Genomic DNA, 20,537 nt, shown 5'->3' with positions numbered 1-20,537 from the left:
ATTGCTCTTATCTTGGGGTGCTGTATTTCAGTTATATTTGACATTCTATATTTTAACGCTCATCTTTTTTTTTCAGTCACCTCTGGGCATTTTGCCTGTTGTGGTCTTTGTATGCATAATTAAGTTACATCGCAACGCTAATTCTTCAGATTCTGAGACTCATTTTACTACCGGGTTACAACAGTCACATTTGAGTTGTTCAGATTCTGTCGTGGAAAAATATACTGGGTGTCCTGCTAATCAAAAATTATTGTTCAAAATTGTTCAAAAATTATCCTGCTCAAGTTTTGAGAGTGAAAATACAGTGTGCCACAAAATAAGAAAGCTAAATTTTTTATACTTCTTAAACTGCTTTAAAAAATCTTAGATAACTTCGTAAACAATCGTTGAAGACGTCTTCGTAAACAATCTTTGAAGACGTCTTCGTAAACAATCAATTCAAGACTGCTTAGTAAACAAGAAACATGCACACAGATTCGGAATTCAATCTTGAGGTCAAGAAACGTAGCTGAAGAGACCAAATGGCTCATTTACTCGGAACATACAAAAAGATATGGTTTATTTATTACCATTTCTTCCCAAAGAAATGTGACATTTCCGAGCAATACACAAAGACCCAAAAATGTCAGTTCATCCAGACAATAAAAGCTTATTCAATAAGAATATTTATTTCTCTACGCGGTGCTCAATTGCCTCTCTATCGAGTGAAAAATCCAAAATATTTCAAGCGAGTATAGAGATGACGGAGAACGAAAGATGAATAGAGACTTTTGGCGTCGAATTCAAAAGAGGCGTCATCCTCTCTCTCTCTCTCTCTCTCTCTCTCTCTCTCTATTTCTCCGTATATTCACGCGTTTTTCCGATTCCAGAAGAAAACAAGCGCGTTCCCCGAGCGGGCAGCGCATGTTCCTTTGCGCAACGACGCCGCTCTGACGACGCGATTCCGCCACTGCCATCACCACCACCACTGAGAAAGAGGCACGGCCACCAAAAACTCTTCATTCATTTGGAGCGGGAGATCCGTCTCAGACGGGCTCGTAGTTTGTGTGTTCGGTTTCGCTCGCTGCTCTGTCTGCGTGTGTGTGTGGTGTGTGTTCGGTTCCTGCCGCACCGTCAGTCGTTTCGCGAAAATTTACCGGCAGCACCTGGAAAAGCGATCGCATCGACCGGTTCACCTGTTGAAAAGAATTTACTCCTGTGCCTTTTTTGGATAGTTTGGCGCGGGACCCATGCGCAGACATGTCATGATCGGCCGCCCCGCGCCGTAAAACTTTCCGAGTTTCTTTTACGGCCTTTCATTTTTCTTTTCCTCCAGAGCTTTTATTGTTTTAATTTTTTAAAATTAAATTTCTCCTCCATTCAACTTTAAGAGAAATCGAGTGCGGAAATTTAGTGGACGTACTATCATTGAGAGGAAAAAAAAAAAAAGGATTATCTCACTGAAGGATTATTATTACCTGCCACACACACATACTGGATATGCATCGTTCGACGGCATCTTTACCGAAAGTTTCGTATAAAAAGTGCGAATCTGCTTGTATTATCAAACTATTAACTCACTTATTATTAATACTAGCACTACTACTCATCTTCCTAACTGACTGCTCGGTAACTGTTGAAGGTGAGGTTAACTATTTGTTTTTAATACTTACTAATGCTTCTCTCTCCATTTTTCCCTTTACGTTTACCTTCATTAACTGTATTGATTAACAATGTCTCGATGAAACTAATGATTTACGGATTGGGGGTTAATGTACCAACTTATAATTTTCTACTGCCGTTTTTAGCTCGATAGATTTATAGTCTGCAGGAAATTCTTCGAAAAGTAATCCTACTGATGGTAAGATAATTCATTAAAGCCTAAAGAAATGCAGCTAATAACCTCATCAAAATAATACCTTGCACTCTTATAACAGTATTACTTCCGTACAAGTCTTGCAGTCTTATTTTTTCCCTCCCTGAAGACAATAAATATCATTAATCGAAATATGTGATCTAATGAAATTTCCGAAAATATAATTTCGGAATTGTATTCGCATAACTCACTCATCATGAAATTTTATGATTATAAATCGCTATCAAGACGTGTATAACTCTATCTCAGCAGTGACCATATGGTTGTACGTAGAATATACAGTATAGGTATCCCTCACTTTACGCAGTTTCATTATAACGCAATTTCGAAATTAAATAAACGTTGATAACGTTAATAAACGTTAAATTCAGAAATTGCAACCGGCAAAATTCGGCCTGAGGTTTAACTTTTACCCGGGGAATGCGCTTGCATATGGAAGATATGACATAGTTAAATCATTTGATGACAAAATCCGTTGGATTTGATGACGTAGCTGAGACAAATATGAGAGAAATCCTCCAATACAAATTACTAGACATCTCTGATGAATAATATTTGGTAACATATTGATAATGGCACGAGAAATTTAATTGAAACAAAGATGTTTCAGTGAAATTAGAATTTTTATATTTTGCGAGGAATATTTGGAATTCTCTAACTTTGCTATTAAAGTGTTGATAAAGAGACGAAGAATGTACTTCTTGGCAGCCGAATGTCTACTGTTTCATTAAAAATATAGATCAGCCTATTTACTAGACTCTTCAGGAAAGAAAGTATCCACATTTATTAGAATGAGAAGTGGTGAAGACAGAAGAAAAAGAATTAGCTTATTTCATTCATGTTGCTTAATTCAGGAGATTTATTCATAAAATTGAATAATTAGTCTTTTCTAATTTTTTTATCTTTATGAAACCGCCGCCATCTTCATCTTACCCGTATTAATTCTGACCACTTTTTCAACTCGAGACCAGATTCCGACTCGCCATGATGGCACTGATTACGAATACGATTTACAGGGTAGATTTTTTGAATATTGGTAAAATTCACGCATTTCATGGCGTAAGCACCGCAGTCGAAAAAACATCTAAAAAAAAGGCAAAACAAGCGCCGAACTTCTTCAGAATTTAATTTAACTTCCATGTAATTATTGCTTGCTTACATTCCACAAATAAATAACTGTTAGGAAATGCTTAAATGCTCGGAACTAGTTCTGAAGAAGTTGGAATGATATTTAATTAGTTCATTAATGTTTCAAGGGGTTTGGTGCACGATCTTGGCGTTCCATTTTGACTTTTTCTCTTTTATGAGAAAAATCCCCTGCATTTAAGGAACATTTAAAAATTTTCTATCCACTTTATAGGCGCTTTGTTTTCCCCCTGAAATTCTGTGGATGTTTTTATACATTTTAACGAAAGTCGTGAGGACTTTGTTACTGGTTATTTTTTCCCCTCGAATTTTAACTTCAACAACATGAAAATTTTTTCAAAAATCACAAAAATTTACCCATATTTTGTGCCATATATTTAAAAAAAAATCATTCTAATGAGAAATGCTCTCGTTAAATAATGTAACATCTGAGTACCGAAATACATACAAAATGTCAAGACATTTTAACAAGTGTTGTTGGAAAAAATGCTCCTTGCCCGACAAAAAAAAGTTTTGAGAAAAGAAAATTTTTAATGGAAAACATTAGTACATATAATGCCTCTCAGCAGTTTATTTTAAAATATTTTTAAAAATGCTTCAAGTGCAAGTAGAACTAAAACTCAAATGGAGTTGGACGCAGAAAATTTTATACGATTTAAAAACAGAAAAATTGAAAAATATGGTTTTTTTTTTTACAAATTGCGTCACTAACCCCTTCTAAAATAATTTTCATAGCCATATTCTTGGAAATTTTCTTTAGAGAAAAAAATTGATGCAAGCAAAGCGAGACAGATAGGAAAAGAAATTCCATCAATGAAAATTTACTACTGTTGATCACAGGAGAATCTTCCAACCAGAATCACTTGTACATTCAAATACACACACAGCATTGATAAAATCTTTGCAGAAAATTTTGAATTAAATAAGTATTTTAATCTGAAAGTTTCGCAAAAGTAATGGAAAGGATAAAGAGAAAATGAAAGCAAGATGAATTTCAAAATATGCATTTTTTGTGGTTATTTTTTGTTTTCAACAACAACAAAAAAAAAATATGTATACACACAACTGGATTGACGGATATTCTTTTAGATTGAGGGGAAACAAGAAAATCGATATTCCTCTCATCTAAAAGTATGGTCGTTATAAATGAAATTTCTCCTACTTTCCACTTACTGAGCAATCTCTGGATGAGAGAGATTCGGGAAAGCTCTTGGCTTACTATATTCATCATCATCATGCATCTCTCCCCCATCTTCTCTATCTCAAAGCTGACTCACCATGGTGAATCCCCATACATTTATTTTTATTCCATCTTCTTTTCCGTCCAATGACTTTCCATCCCGAAATATTTCATAACCAGACTTCAAAGAAAAAAAAGGAAAAGAAGACGTACATCAATGTCATATTTACAAGCATTAAAACATTGCATTTTTTAAAGTGATGATATTTTCTTTCGTAAAAATTGATTTTTCAAAGATATTTTGAGATGAAAAAGTTTAGAAATACTGATAATAAGAAATTCATTTCTCCTTTGGTAAATATTTTAAAATTAGAAATGTATTATATTTTCAATAATTGATTTTATTTTTTGAAGGTTCATTTCTTTTATGGAAAGAACGAGTGGTTCCTTCTGAAAATTGCGTTAGGCCAGGATTGCACTATAAAAGTTTTGGAAAAGTTCTTTTATAAAACTTGAAAAATGCAACCAGTAAGAGTAGCGGTTATATTCGAGTGAATGTAATCAATAAACTTATTGGTTGTTTTTTTCAAGTTTTGTAAAATACCTTTTATGAAACTTTTATAGTGTAATTATGGCCTAAAATCGTATTTCGTAAAATAAAGCTGTCGTTAGACTGCTTTTAGTCGTTAGACTTGGGTTTCCCGGTGCGTCCGCGGTCTTATGACCACTGTGCTTAAATTGCAATAGCGATAGAGCCTGGACGTGCTCGGTTCATTCTGTATTCTGTCGTTACACTGTTGATTGCTAGTACATCGGTACCTAGTTCGATCTTCATTTTATGCGGTTTTCCGAATTCGAGGTGCGAATGTCAGCCGGTCTCCCATTCAAAAAAACAGCATTAAGTGCTGGTAAACCGTTTTTCCCGCATTTATATAATGCTGTTTTTCCCCCCAACTTTCCACCGTTTTTCGAATTCGAATGGCTCAGCGAATATTGCACTCAGAAACGTGGATTTGTTTTTGTTAGATCCTAGAGACGGCAACAATTTTCTCACTGGGTTTTTGCCCACAGGGTGCCCGTATAAAAAAATTATTTTTTTATTTTAATAACTATACAACCCCTTGCAATATGAATCGCATATATACAGGGTGTTTCAGAAAGAATTACCGATTTGAAATGCGTATATTACGAAAAATATGAACGTAGACACTTAAGATTAATTTAATATCACATGGCTAATCATAAAGGTTTTTACAAACCAAATTAGGTGCTTAATATGTTCATCTTGAGATGCATGACATATGTCTATACGGCAGTCAAATTCATCCCTAACTTTTGTGAGCATGTGCTTCCACGACTACTGTTCCGCGTATCTTCAGTTCGGCTAATGTAGCTAGAAGGGGAAGCACATAAACGTAATTTTTCATAAACACCTATAAGAAGATAATCGCACACTGTGAGATCCGGTGATCTTGGAGGCTAGTGAATCGTCAGGTCCCGTACGACCGATCCATCGTTTAGGAACGTGATTGATCAAAAATTCTCGAACGTTCAAGTTCCAGTGTGGTGGTGCCCCGCCCTGCTGGAAAATGGTCACCCGAATCGGTTTCTAAATTTGGGAAAAGCCAGTCTTGACAAACACTAGAGTGGCGGCAGAAGGAAGAGCGTTAGCGCTACCTGTCGGCAACTGCGTGAAACTCGAGATTTCTCTCTTTCTACCTATACACTATTCGATCAAAACGGATTAAAAGCCGAATAGTTACGATTTTTTTTAAATCGGATGATTCTTTTTGAAACACTCTGTGTGTATATATATATATGTGTGTGTGTGTGTGTGTGTATATATATATATATATATATGTACTGTATTTGAGTTCTATCCGTTATTCAAATTCTTTTTTAACTGTAAGTATGCCTCTAGGATCAACGGTTCGCCAGTAACATGACGTGCGTGCTGTTATATACCCAGTATAGATATTCTCTACTAGAGCTGAAACTAGAACGAACTTAGTTTAAAAAAAATCTTTTCAAATTATAATAATATTAATTTGTTAGTTGAAAGTAATTTTTTAAGAATTAATTAAACGTTGAAAGGAACATAAAAATAAAATTAACAGAGCGCAATTTTTTGTATTCCTGCGAAAAGAATTTCTCAAAAATTTTATATTAAATGTATACGTATTCATCAGTTTACTTACGGGAAACTTGTTTCAGGCTGTTATATAAATGTATTTATTCTGTGAATTGTCATACATGCTGACAAAGTTCTGATTATTTTCAAGTTTTTTTATTTTAATGAACGGGAATCTCTTTCTCTTTGGGGACGGGTCATTAATTAGTTTAGACATTATCATCTCTTCTACTAATTATACGCGTTTTTATATCGTTCCTTAATGCATTACACAGATATACACAGAAAAAAATTATGGCAGGATGGGAATGTCATAGCGATAAAGAAAATCTTTTTTTCATCCCACGTTAATTCTCGCAACATAATACATGTTCTGCAACGCATATTTATGTGTGTGAACATTTCATTATTCTAGATTTTTCCAGAACAATTTTCTTAATTTCATCATAATGAAAGTTAAGGAACCTTTTCATCATGGGCGGAGACACGGAAGGAGAAGGGGGGGGGGGGGGCGCGGGCGCGCGCCCAGTTTCAACGACGGAGCCAACTGATCTTATGTACATGCATATCTAGTAAGACCTTTCAAATATGGACTCCTTGGGATCTAGGATTCTGATTCAGGATTATAGAATCTTTTCAGGATGATGGATACAGATTTGCTTATTTCCCAGATTTTCATATTATTAAAACAGTAATATACTTCTTTGAGCATTTCGGTTCATATTTTCCTTCTTTGAGCATTTCGATTACTGTTTTATTAAAAAAAACAGTATACAGGGTGCATCGCATTGCTAGCATGAACCGAGTTTTACTGGTGAACCGTTGATCCTAGAAGCATACTTCCAATTAGAAAAGTAGACAAATGACGTGTAGGACTTAGATGCATCATTCAGGTTGGAAGGGGTTATATAGTAATTAAAATAAAAATATGAACTTTTTATACGGACACCCTGTGAGAAAGTTGTTGTCCAGTCTCTCCTGAGGAAAACGAGAAAAACCTTCCACGTCTCCAAGTGCAATAAACACTAAGATATTTAAATTCCGAAAAATGGAGAAAAGTTGGAGAAAAAAGCATAAATTTGGAAAAAAAAGTGTTATATATCCCATTTAACTTGTTTTTTCAATTATGTTTGATTAATTATCAGTTTTTATCGTGATATATGTTTTTATATTGGGTTGCTGTGTTTTAGTTACATTTGACTTCCAAATTGTTTATGGGCATCTTTTTTCAGTTGGGCAATTTGCCTGTTGTGGCCTTTGTGTTTATATATTTGAATTTACATTTTCCCCCAACTTTTTTCCGTCATTTTAAGTCAAATATCTCCGAGAATATTGCCTTTAGAATCGTGAAATTTATTTGTTAGCCTCAGGGGAGACAGGGCAAAACATTTTCCAATGGAGTTTCTTAGGACAAGGTGACCAAATAAACAGTTAATTTCTTTAATTTAATAACTATACAACCCCTTGCAATAAATATGATGTATTTTTATTTATTTATTTTTTTTTTAAAATATTTAAATGATTTATTTAAATACTTTTGCTAATTGGAAGTATGTTCCCAGGATCAACGGTTTACCAGTAAAATGAGGTGCGTGCTGGAAGCTATGCACCTTGTATATGCATGTAATAATGGATAATTAAATTTTAAACCATATTATTTAATTTACATAACATAACTAGTTACATAGAAGAAAAATTTATTATTTGTTCAAAATTTTTTGTAGTCATTGCTCGGATCAATGAAAAACCATGAAATTTTTTTTTATTTCTGTAGATGGTAAACGGTAGATTTTTTGATTCCATATTCTCTGCAGAGCATGTATTCGTACTGGTGTTCCGTGTTCTATCCTTTTCAACACTTGCTTACATATGCACAATACTTGGAACGTTCTGATCCGTTTGCAGCTTGTATTTGCTCCATTAATAGTCGTTTTCGGAATGTTCGGAAATTCAAGTAGATGGATCAGGAAAAAAAGAGCGCTGACCAAGTTCTAAAACACCAAGGTTAATTGCACAGCGCAGAGAAATGAAATTAAAAGTTTTTTGTTTTTAAATCAAAACTGACTTTCTCTGACTAATCACATTCATTGAGAGACACAGTTGTTATCATTGTTTTCCATAAGTCCCCTCCTCCTCCTCCAGGCTTTCAAGTCTATCTCTGCCTCTGCATATGGTTTGAATCAGTACGAATCCCGAAAGATCGGGGGAATGAGTTAGAATTAGATCGGAATTTAAATAAATCATTAGCTCGAGAGAAATCTGCAGTTAGGTTTCATTCCCATCATAGTTAATTAATTTTTTTTCCAATATGTGTATATTACACTGATAAATGAAATGCGAACGTGTATCAAGAGAATGATTTAATCCTTATATATCATTTTTCTTTTGAACTAACCTTATTTTATGCTTGTAAAGAACGATTAGAATATCATCTGCAGTTGTGATGCGAAGCTAAAAAGCATCCATACTAAAGCTGAGATTGGGACACAGCCGTGTCGAATCAAAAGTTTTCATATTCAAACATCTTTTTTATAACCTCTACGTCGGTTAACGTTCAAGTATTTCTTCAACTTGGTTTAGATCTCTGCTCCTCCTCTTCCTTCCAATTAGATCATGGCCCGCCGCTGTGTCTCAAGGAAAAGATGCTCACACTAACAGATGAGGAAGAAAGGTGATCTCGAAGAAGACCTGGGAAAACAATGTTCAGCAGGGTCATGCTGAAATCTTTGACTACCACTCGGCAAGTGTGTGTACATGCGTCTCGTCTGCGGAATTCCCAACGAATCGGGACATGACGGGAATGTGTGTTCTGAGTACAGTAATACCTCGGCTAACGAGAAGATAATTCGTTCAGGAATAACGTTCGTTAGCCGAAACGTGATTTCTCATGTTTCTATAGGCAAAATCTTTAAATTCGTTCCAGATGCTGCCCGAAATTTGAAGATAAGTTTTCTAAAACACCACGGAGCGCTATAAAAAAAAGACAAAAACTGACCAAAGACTAAAATGAACAGCTTCAAAATTGGATGAATGAGAATTTATTGAAATATATACGGTGTCTAGATCATTTCATTTTACACTTATCCTCTTACACAAACGGACACGACCCAGTCGAGTTCATAGGTGTCCCCATCCATTTATGATTTGGTCAGATCATTTTCGTATTTCGTATATGTGGATGGAAAAGATAATCTTCTAGAATGCTCAGACTGTTGTCAGTTTGATGCTAAGAGTCTTGCACTGAAAGAACGCGTATTCTGAATACATAGGCTACTTTTTTTCTATTAGCCCAATCTTTTATTTTACAAGAAATGGTTCAAAAAGTTTCAGAAAGAGAGGCGGTATACATCTGGGAAAAGATTTCAAAGTGTGGACATGAGTTAATCGGGCGCAATTGACAATAATTCTGATAATGATTAGCGCTGAAATTTTGCTTAAAATGTGGCTATATTAGGTCATCATGTGCATCCATATCAACGGAAATGTTCATTATTGAAATCCGTTTGCCGGTGCAGAAATATCACGAAATAAATATTCGTTAGCTGATAAATTCGTAAGCCGATGTATCACTGTATATGTATGGCTCCTAACGTACATATTTATGTTGCCAAAATTGTGATTGTCCCGTATTATTGCTGGTGCTGCCATCTGTGTGTTCCATACTTTGAAGTTAAAATGACAAGCACTAGAATATTTTTTATATTTATATTTTAAATGTTATGCAAGTATCGTGGGGGGGGGGGGGGAGGGGACTGGGTATTTCGATAAGAATGAAAACACAATCGCCTACTGCTTTCCGCTTTAAAATTCAAAAATCGTAAATGCTTCCAATAACATTGCACCTGAAAAGAAAATTAAAAAAAAAAAACCTTTTAATTTCATTATCTTAACGGTTACGTCATCTTTTACCCGGCATACCATTGCAGACAAGTTTCTAGACTCGAAAGAGGTTGGCGTTTTGCGCGCAACGCCACACTGTTTGGAGAGTCGCTGGCCCATTATTCAAATCGGCAGTGCAGTCAGAGAGAGCGAGAGAAAGAGAGAGAGAAGAGTGGCTTCGACGTCCAACCGATCTCATTAAAGCCTAATGCATCAGACTCAGTCCTTGCGCTCCGTTTCCCTTTTGAACTCGTAATGATATGGGTGAAAACCCATCCGCGATGCAAATTGACTTCATTAGAATTTCCAGTGCCCTCCTTCGCTTCTCTCTCTTTCCAGCCCCATAACTTCATTCGCTCTATAACTCCCACTAATACACTCTTGCCTTATACGAACTCGGCCCTCGTACACAAAACACATACACGTTAAGCTGCTCGTGGGCGCAAACAAGAAGAGAAGAAGCGTCGCAACGCTTTTCATTGCTGCTTTCATTTCGGATGCCGGAGGCTTTTTTTTTTTTCATTTTTATTTTATTATTATCATGATTTTTTCTTTTTTTGCGCGCGATGCATTTATTTTCTTCCGCTTCCTTCTTCTCCGTTAACCGCTTTTGCGACAAGACGAATTATAAAAGAGATCATCATCAGTCCGGTCGAGAGATACATAAAGATGAGAGCACGTAATGATAGTCAGCGTGAAAAGGATACCCCGATACCGGATGCGGATATAATGTTCTTCTGAGCATTGGATTCGAGTACCCATATTTATACACTGGTTATTTATGACGCAAACGTCTCTTTCCCGCTTACGTTTTTTTTTCTTCTCTCTCTCGATATACACGAGGATCATCAGGAGTAGATTTCATTGGCTAGCAATACACTTTACTGATTGGAAAAAACAGTGATGAACCGTGAGCATCCCGCGTTCGTAGAGGATGAGGCAACTCGAGTGAAGTGGCGCTTTGTACGAGTAAGATCATCTCGTTCTAGATGAGGGAACATGATTTCTTGAAGATTCTTTGTAGTTTCAAGATTTCATAGCCTCTTGGTTTCGAATATTTACACGATGACACTAAATATTCAGAGAATTTGCTCGATGGAATTTCATGTGTGTCTCGCTTCACCTTTTAATTGGCAAGCAATGAAATATCTAGAGGAGACAAATTTTGATGGTTTATATTAAGCAAATATGCGGTACCTTTAATGCTATTACAAGGCAAAAAGGAACAAAACATTATTGTCAATATTTAAAAAAATACGGGATGTCGCACGCGTCAGGGAACACGCTGTATTTATTGCATAGATTTAAAATGTCATTTTATTGATTGAAAATTTATTTTTTCTATCATTGTTGAAGAATGTACGGCAATATGTCTCTTTCACACGGTATATCCCTCCAAAATGCAAGGGTCAAAAATCCTTCTTGATTGCCTTGTCAAGAACCACGGGACGTGTGTACCTTTGAGCCATTCTGCTGGTAATTATACAAACTTCATGTAAAATGCTCACAAGTAAAAATCCAATGTTTAGAAGGTAGTGGTACACTTCCAATGGTGTTAGAAGGCATCAATGCCCAAAAGAACTCAGAGTATAAAGAGGCCTTTGCTTTAAAAATATAAGAAAACCATGTGATGCCAACATTCCCAAATAAAGAGTTCAGTTGGTGTTCGAAAATTTTTTGTATCAGCAAGTATAGGAAGATGGGAACGGAACTTCTAGTTTGGATCTGATTCTTACAATTTCCGAGAAGCTTATTTTATTGAACACATTCGGTTGGAGACATGACATGACATGACACGACCAGATTCACATCGCCTCACACCTTTTATAAAATATCGAAGCATTTCCCCTAAGGATGAACGATGTTTAAATGACGTCATTCTCTTTGTTCGTAAAAAGCGTGTTTGGTCATCTCACTCTCTCTGGTTCATGCGTAATATTTATCTTCAAAAGAGAGAAAAGGGCATTCAGAAAGTGTATAAAAGTGGAAAAGATGGCCAGTCACCATTTGCTGAAAAAAAGAAGCGCGTTGAAAAGTGTGATAAAGGATAGTAAAAAAGGAAGTTGAATCTAGGTTGGCCAACAATATTCGCTCTGATCAAGAATCATTTTTCAAATATGCCAATAATGAATGGATGTAAGGGGACCGTTGGCCCCTGAAACAAATAGTTGGTTTAATGAGTAGACCTGGAATTTTAAAAACGCTGTGGAATTAATTACAACTGGCTAATCAATGGCCAAATGACAACACAGTTTGTTAAATAACAGGTGACATTTTATTTTGCAAACATTTGCTAAATAACATAAGGATGGATTTGAAATTGCTACCCTACTTATCAAGGACATGACAAAAAAAATATCATGACAAAACCAAAGAGTGGGGTTTAGGTTTAAAGCAGGGCCGGAACTAGAGAAGGCGGAGGGGGGGGCAACTGCCCCGTCCGGCAAAATTAGGTGAGAACAAAGAACACTGTTATAAAATTATCGAATTTTGAAGTTGTGGGGCGGCAAAATCATGTTTGCCCCTTTCGGCAAAACTCCTAGTTACGGTCCTGGTTTAGTCACATTTTCCTGCAATGTCTCTACTGCAATAAATACGTACGACTGACAGATACACTGTTCAAAAAGATACGGCACTGGAAGACCATTGCTGTAAACAATACCTTCAAATGACCCAACAGGAAGGTCATGAAACAAAAGATTTTGGTGCCATCTATTAATATAAATAGTGATTAATTTTGAAAACCGGCTTATTTAAAGTTCTAGTCCTGCCCATCAAACGTACCACTTGTTCTACCTGTCTAGTATTTTTTTCCGTTTCCAAGTCTTGCGCTATTCAAAAAATAGGGAATCCATTCTTGGATAAGTTAAATTGATTTCTTGCTTCCCTATTCCCCGCATTAGCTGGCATGACGTAAAACTCGGGGACTTTTTCGTGATAACGCTCATGTGTGCAAATTCTGTGGGCGGATAATCACAGATTCTACTTGTTAAGTTGAAGTAAAATATAATGAAAGCGATTTGATAGCTAGAATACATTGGAATAGACAAATTCATTTTTATTCTCTAAGTCATGTTGAGAGCAGCAATTTAAATGCAGTATTACATTAATAGTAATTTATGTAATCAAAACATAATTATCCCTTTATAAGCATGCTTTTTTACTATTTTCTATGAAACAGAATTTTCAGACTGAGGGTCGTCTCCCCAAGGAATCACTGAAAATTTATGGGAGACCAAAGAACTTCTAAATTTTCAAAAATAATCAGTGATGAACTCATTTCCTAAGCATTGTCTCGGTTAAAAGTATAGCATAGAGAAAGAGACGTATGAATTTTAAACTTTTGCGGTCCTATGCCAAGGTGGAATCAACATCAGGAAAATAAACGATACTTCATTGTTACAACTCCTCGCGGTCACAGGAAGGCCCCCGTGAATTTGACTTTTTAGCAGAACTCGTAAGCTATACAAAAACTTGTAATAGCTAGCATCCAAGGCCTTCCTCATTGCGGGAGAGGCGATATGAAATACGAATAGTAGCAAAACAAACCATGATTTTACCGTTCAATGAAAAGTTTTATGAGAATTAACGAAAGATCGGGATATCTTTGTAATAATATTTTCTCGAATATTATAATAAAATTCTGATTTCTAGAACTGAAAAAGAAAGTTTACAAAAGAGTAAAATGAAGATATTTATGGGGTAAATTTATTTATATTATGAGGAATTTTTTGAACATATAGTGACTGCATTGGTATTCTCCATTACGCTTAGAAAAATGTGTATCGGGCTTGCCAAAGGACTTTTTGAAGGTCTATGTATGCCTTGATCCATTAGCGCTTGAACTTGACGATTTGCAATCGCGAATTTCTCTGGTGAAAACCTATATGATTTGGTAAAGACAGAACCTTTAGTAGTAATGCAGTGTGCAACGCAGTGTTTTTTAGAAGAAGCCTCCAAGCATAGATGGATTCGTGAGATTAGGAAATTTCGATGAAATTTTCAAGTAAGGCGAATCATCGCAAATAGTGCTCAAGCCTAACGTAGTGCAACACTGGCATTGTTGCACTTGACTGAAAGTGAAGTGAAACTCAATCAAACGAGAATTTTTTACCTTAACTAATAGACCATAATGTTTTAAAAAATCAGCACCTGATACGGGTCAGTAAACATCAGCTATAATCAATTACCATCAGAACCAGTGGTTCTGAACCTTTGTAAGCCCGCTGCCCGGTTGATTTCTTTTTTGTGATTGGAAGGCCCGGCCATACATACAAATAATGGGAAATAAATAGATGGAAAAACGAACGATTGGCGGTTTGAGAAATACTGATCTAAACAGTCTGCGCAATCCTCAATTCACTGCTAAAGATTTCCAATCCTACGTATAAATTTTAGTATCGTTAGCTGCGTGTAGCGAAAAGTTTGTATCTGCTGTTTTATGTACCCGTGTGGTAATTAAATTCTCAGCCACCTCGTTTGGCATTTTGCCTGTAGTGGCGTTGTATTTGTATTTGCATCATTCATAATGCTAGATCACAGTCTAACGTTTAATGGATAAGCTCAATGCAAACATATGCATCGTATATTCTAGAATCAAACTTATTGTATTGAAAATACTAGAAATAATGATATAAATTTTTCATTTGGAATAAAAAAAATATCAAATAATTAGGATAGAATATAAATATTTAGGATGGAAAATTTTTATTATAACTTAATCAGTAAATTAATACTGTATTACATTGGAGATTAACTTTTCGATTTGTTTTGTTGTATTAATAATTGTTTCTGAATAAAAAAACAAGAAAGAGAAGAATGAATGTTCCAAAGTTTTATTGTGAAACAATCGTGAATTTGGATATTCCCAGAAAGAAAATAACACGAGCGGCAAACAAGGGAGGAGGAAAAACTTTAATTGCCAGTTGAGAGAAAACAACATATGGTGGCGTTTTGTTGGAAAATAAAATAAAATTGTGTTAAAAAAAGGAGGGAATCGTATCGATCTGGGGAAAAAGAAAGAGAAAAATTAAAAAAAAATAATAATAAAAACAGAGAAGGGGGGAAAAATTCCCATTTGTGATACTTTTTCCTAATTGGTCCTTTTTTTTTTTGCCCTCTACTTTTCCTTGATTGCTAAAGCAATATTCCAATAGTAGAGAAGCTGCAGCAGCAGTCAATTTACTGTTCTCAGATGAACTTTTTGAAACAGAATAACTAACCAAAATGTTATTCATGTGTTTTATTTTTCTATTTGGTTGTTTTTACTTTCATCGATGATGTTTCATTCAAAGCTTTTTTAACTGATCTCTATACTTTAGATTTTTTTTTGAGTTAATCTATTTTTCTTCCCCGGCTACTTCATTATGAGCGTATGCTTCTCAATTGATTGGAAAATGTATTTCATACCGGAAAAAAATATTATTATATATACGTACTATTATTTCTTTGGAATGAAATTTTGGTTTTTATGCTGACAGTTGGATGCATTTAGGGAGGGGGGGTTTGTAGGTGATAGCTAAAGAACCTGTGGGTAGTTTTTACACTTCAAAAAAAAAAAAAAAAAAAAAAAAAAATAGCTGTAAAAACATGTATTTAATGAAAGCTTAGCGGTGTTCGAACAACTATGTGAATTACCCATACCAATAAACGCGAGGGCTAATTCGACTGGCGTTTATATTATTTGATATTATACACATAATATAATTTTGACTTCACTTTAAAGTATTAGTCATTCAAATATTATGTCAGCATCGTGGGGGGGGGGGGGTGCAGAGATTACGAATTTGCTGACTTTTGATGACGGGGAGGGAGGTTGAATGATGATTACGCCATCAACCAACCTTTATGAAAATATGAAATACTCTTAATGATATCTTTAATTTATGTATTTTTGTGTGCATTCATTTACTATTCCTCTGAAAAACTTGACCATGCGTGGTGTTGGCCCACCTTTCGCTATAGTGAAGACCAGACACATCCGCAATGATTTCATGGAATTTCATCGATATCTATATAGGAAGGAATTATCCTCAAATTACTCAAATGGTTGTTTTTAAGCAACCATCTTGACATTGACTGATTACCATCTCTGGAAATTAGAGAAACCACGATGAAGACGAGAGGTCAATACTCCGTAATTCACGCCAACTAGAAACGACAATCTATACCACTCCATTAATTAATGCTCAAAAGTTAAAACGTAAACTAAAAATATAGCGTGTTTACTGTTCAGTTTATTATCATGTGAAAAATGATTCCTGTGTATTCATAGGAAAGTTCACAACAGAGTGTCAGACAGTGGTGTGAGTCTGCGCGAAGGGTAATATAATATCCCCAATCAGGGGAGTACAGGATCGACCTTTGGAGGAGGCACAAAAGACTTAAAGGGGGGGGGGGAGTGGTGAAGTACAATGAATTTCTTAGAAGAAAATTTGGAATTATTAACCTTAAAATATCACTGAAATTAACATAAATTGATTATAACAAAATATAAAGATGTTTTCTTTCTTGATATTTTAGTTAAAAAAAAATTTTTGCATCTAAAATAAATTTACCCCCGACTTTTTGATCTTTTGATCTTTTAAATCTGGAAAAAATTTTTCATCGAAGATGTTTTTATTTTGAGATACAGTAAAACCTCTATTTTGCGGTCACCGGTAGGACAAAAAAATTCGTCCGTAAAAGAGGGATGGCCGTTAATAAGGGGATTTGAAATGCATACTTTTATTATACAAAGGAAAACTATTGTTTGGCCATAAAAGAGGGGTGATCGCATCTGAGGCGTGTCAGTTAAGAGGGATTTCACTGTATTCTAAAAAAGATATGTTTTATTCACATTGTAAAAAATGCTTTCCATTAAATTCCTCATCTGAGATACATCACAATCAGCTACGTAATCTGGTTCATTATCATCGTTAGAGTCACTCTCATCATAAATTTCGTTTTATATAAAATCCTCCCTATCTTTTTTTTTTTAAATTAAATCGTTAGCAAAAAGCATGTCGTCATACTGTCTATACAAGCTTATTGTTCGTGGCGGTTTCTTTAAGCGCACCGTATGACGAACGTATGACTTGCCGGGTTTTCCTAGGAGCAGGCTTTCTCCTGCGTGTCCAGCGTGAAAACTGTGATTGGTCAAAAAACCTGAATTTCAGGTTTTCAACCAATCAGCATTTTCACGCTGCATACAGCGCAAAAGTTTTATTACTAGGAAAACCCGGCTTTACGGTGCTGTAAGTTAGAACGATCTGAGTTTCAAGGTATTATATAAGTAATCTATATAAACAAATATCGTCATTTTTTTAATGAATGTAACCGCATTTGTGTGAAAATTTTATTCATCAGTAACGAAACTTGAAAAATAGAAGAGTTTCTGCAGAAAAATTGACGATTTTTCTACTGGCATCTATATACGCCATCTATAAATCTTTTAAAAATAATTTTTTACAAATTACTCTTCATAATATATATATTTGTTTTTCAATATCTCGGAAAAAAGCAACAGATAAGACGCAGCTGCATATAATACGCACCACCGAGAAATTTCTACGTTTATTAACGTATAATTCGCTGATTTTATATAGGCAAGAAATATTTGTTCCAAGTATATTGGATCTAAAATATTAGCATTAGCTTTTTCTAAGATATGTAATTCATATTTTTTGTATATATCACCTTAGATATCAATTTCTAACTAAAACGAAATAGTTCTCGAGTTTAAAAATTTTATCCTATACTGTAGAAATATTTTTAAAATTTTTTTAATTTAGTTGAGTTTGAAATTTTCTTTAAATTTGATCATAGTAGAAGAGATTTTATCAAAATTGATAAAATGGAACTACTCTGTATCAAACAATATATTTCTCAAATTAAATTTATCTAAGCATATATATCTAAGGATTAAACTCACTAACATTCGGAAAAAAATTCAAAAATATTCTAAAAACAATAGTACAACAATAAAAACTTAAATTAAAACTGAATTTTCAATTTTTTTCGTAGAATTCAAATCTCAATGAGAACGTTTCGTAAATTTTTCATTTTCGTATCTATTCTTTCATGCTGACAAGAATTTTGACTCAATATATATAACGCGAGCTTAACATGTAAATAAACCTGAATTTAAGATTAAAAGAATTTATAAGAAAATATTCTGTAACTTAGAAATACATACAATGTACGTAAAAAGAAAAAGATTTCTAGAAAGCAAAAGGATTCCCGCAGGCTTTCATCCAGCCAATCTATAGAGAGTTTTCTTGTGCCTTTTGTCGTTGCGTGATACTGCCTCGGGTCAGTATAACTGAACTATATACTGTATATATATGTTTATATTTTTTTATTTTGCCGAAAACATCCTAGGCATGGGCAGAAAAAAAAATAGCTGTACGCACTTTCACTTCCATGTTTTTTTTTCTTCTGTCTACGTACTCGAAGATAAAGTTACTGGGAACTTTCTGGAAGCTTTAAGGGAAATTTATAGTCCTCTGGAAATGGACAAAACGAATGAAGGATGAAGATTAAATGAGTAATGTCCGATTTGTTCTCCGAGTCGTTACGTCACTGAACTAAACTGAAGAAAAAAAAAATGAAATGATTTCTTTTTCTTATATATATATTTTTTTCCCTGATCTCACTTATTTTTCTCCCCCCTTTACGTGTGATTACCGGAAACTTGGCGAAATGAGAACGATGTCGAAAATGCTCTTATATAGAGTACCAGTGAGATTAAGTTCTTATATACGACCATTTATTATTTGAAATATACCACATTAAAGCCGGATACATATAATATACCGTTTTCAATAAACGGTCTAACTATTAATATTTTACGAAAAGAATCATTATAATACTAAAAAAAAGTCATTTTTTATGTTGAAATCGATTTTGGGAACGACGAGGTGAAAATTTTGTATTTTAATAAAAATTCTGAAGTATCTAATTTCTTAAAGTTTCCTACAGAGAGACTGAGTTTGGTATTAAAATATACGATGTATCGAAGATGCAGAATTGATATATCCGTCAGTTAAGCTCATAGAAATTCTTATGTGGTAATTAGGTTCTGGGAGTCGATTAAAACTTTTAACTGGTTAATCAAAATTATTTAATCAATTATAGGAATGATTAATCAAATTTCAATCGAATACTTTTGAAGACTAATCATTCATAACAAACGTAGTGTTTAAAACTATGCAACATTAATTGTGCTATGAAAATATGAGATACTTAACCCCGGCCTGATGATTTACCATATGGGGTTCCCGAAGTCCCTTTCTTCAAAAGAAATCTAAAAAAATATATTTCATTCATTTCATACGCATATTCTCTAGAAGTAAACAAATATAGGAATATATAATTCCTGGCCGAACTCATGAAGCAATTAAATATTCTGAACATATACTTGTCATATTCTGAAATTTCTTAACTCGAATCATGTCGTTACTTTTTTCCGAAAATAGATAAAACTTCATGTTTAACAACTGATTTCGAAACCACTTTCGGATTCATAATGTTGAATGTATCCCTTAGATACTGTAGGATCTGTCTGGGGGGGGGGGGGGTTTGCTCCCAAATTGTACCGGAGTTCTATCCTCACCAGTTTTTATTGAATCGAGAAAAATTTGATGAAATTATTGATTCCAGAATATTTAAATATGACCACTTATCTAAAATATCATATACAGAAACATAATTTAAGACGTCTGACCGGTTTCGTTGAATAAATCATGTTTCGTCAAAAGTTTCAATAAAAATTTTATTCGAATTTTAATCGGATTTATCGAGTCGATTGGCTTAACTAATACTTTTTGATGCGATTAACAGTTGATCGATTAATAGACCAGATTTATCGATTAGTAGGCCAGATTAGTCGATTAATAGACAAAATTAATCGATTAATTGGACAAGACCTAGTAGTATTTCGGTTTATGCCCGAGAGGTGTGGTGGTCAGATACTCGTTTAACACCGTGGATATTGCTGTCAGGTACCAGGTTCGAACCGGGTGAAGAATATAGAAAAGTTACTTTTCTAACGAGCTTGAGGTGACCACCGATAGATTAGCTCCCTCATTTCTAACTCAACTCGTTAACGGCTGTAAATTTGGAGCAGCGATATGACCAGAGTTGGTGTGTGGTGAAGTAGTAAAAATTTTCTGGAATATAACAGGAAACATCAGATTCTGGTGGGGGTCGTGTCCCCGTCCTGTGGCGGGTTCTTCTCTCGTGTCCGCGGTGGAGGTTCGTGGGGATGGTCGGCGGTCTCCCTTCGCGGGGCGTGTTGGGGCCTTGTGGGCCGCGCCGACGGGGCTGAGGGGGGGATTGCGGCCGTGGTGCTGTCCTGTCTTATC

At 34.9% G+C, this 20,537-nt stretch overlaps 1 protein-coding gene across 2 annotated transcripts in view; it reads left to right on the top strand.

The window, feature by feature from the left end:
• The first annotated feature begins 983 nt into the window (after positions 1-983).
• The window catches only part of LOC149078994 (cell adhesion molecule Dscam1-like), a 260,024-nt gene continuing 240,470 nt past the window's right edge, over positions 984-20,537 (top strand). For both annotated transcript variants that reach the window (XM_089241240.1, XM_089241239.1), the window contains exon 1: positions 984-1,621. In XM_089241240.1, the coding sequence (XP_089097366.1) occupies positions 1,480-1,621 (142 nt within the window). In that variant the 5' untranslated portion in view covers positions 984-1,479. The remainder of the gene's footprint in view (positions 1,622-20,537) is intronic.

This window comes from Pholcus phalangioides, unplaced genomic scaffold (assembly GCF_987345545.1).
Source record: "Pholcus phalangioides strain wild (caught in Gottingen) unplaced genomic scaffold, Ppha-v1.0 ptg000013l_1, whole genome shotgun sequence".
Lineage (NCBI taxonomy): Eukaryota > Metazoa > Arthropoda > Arachnida > Araneae > Pholcidae > Pholcus > Pholcus phalangioides.
This window is presented reverse-complemented; position numbering and strand designations above follow the sequence as displayed.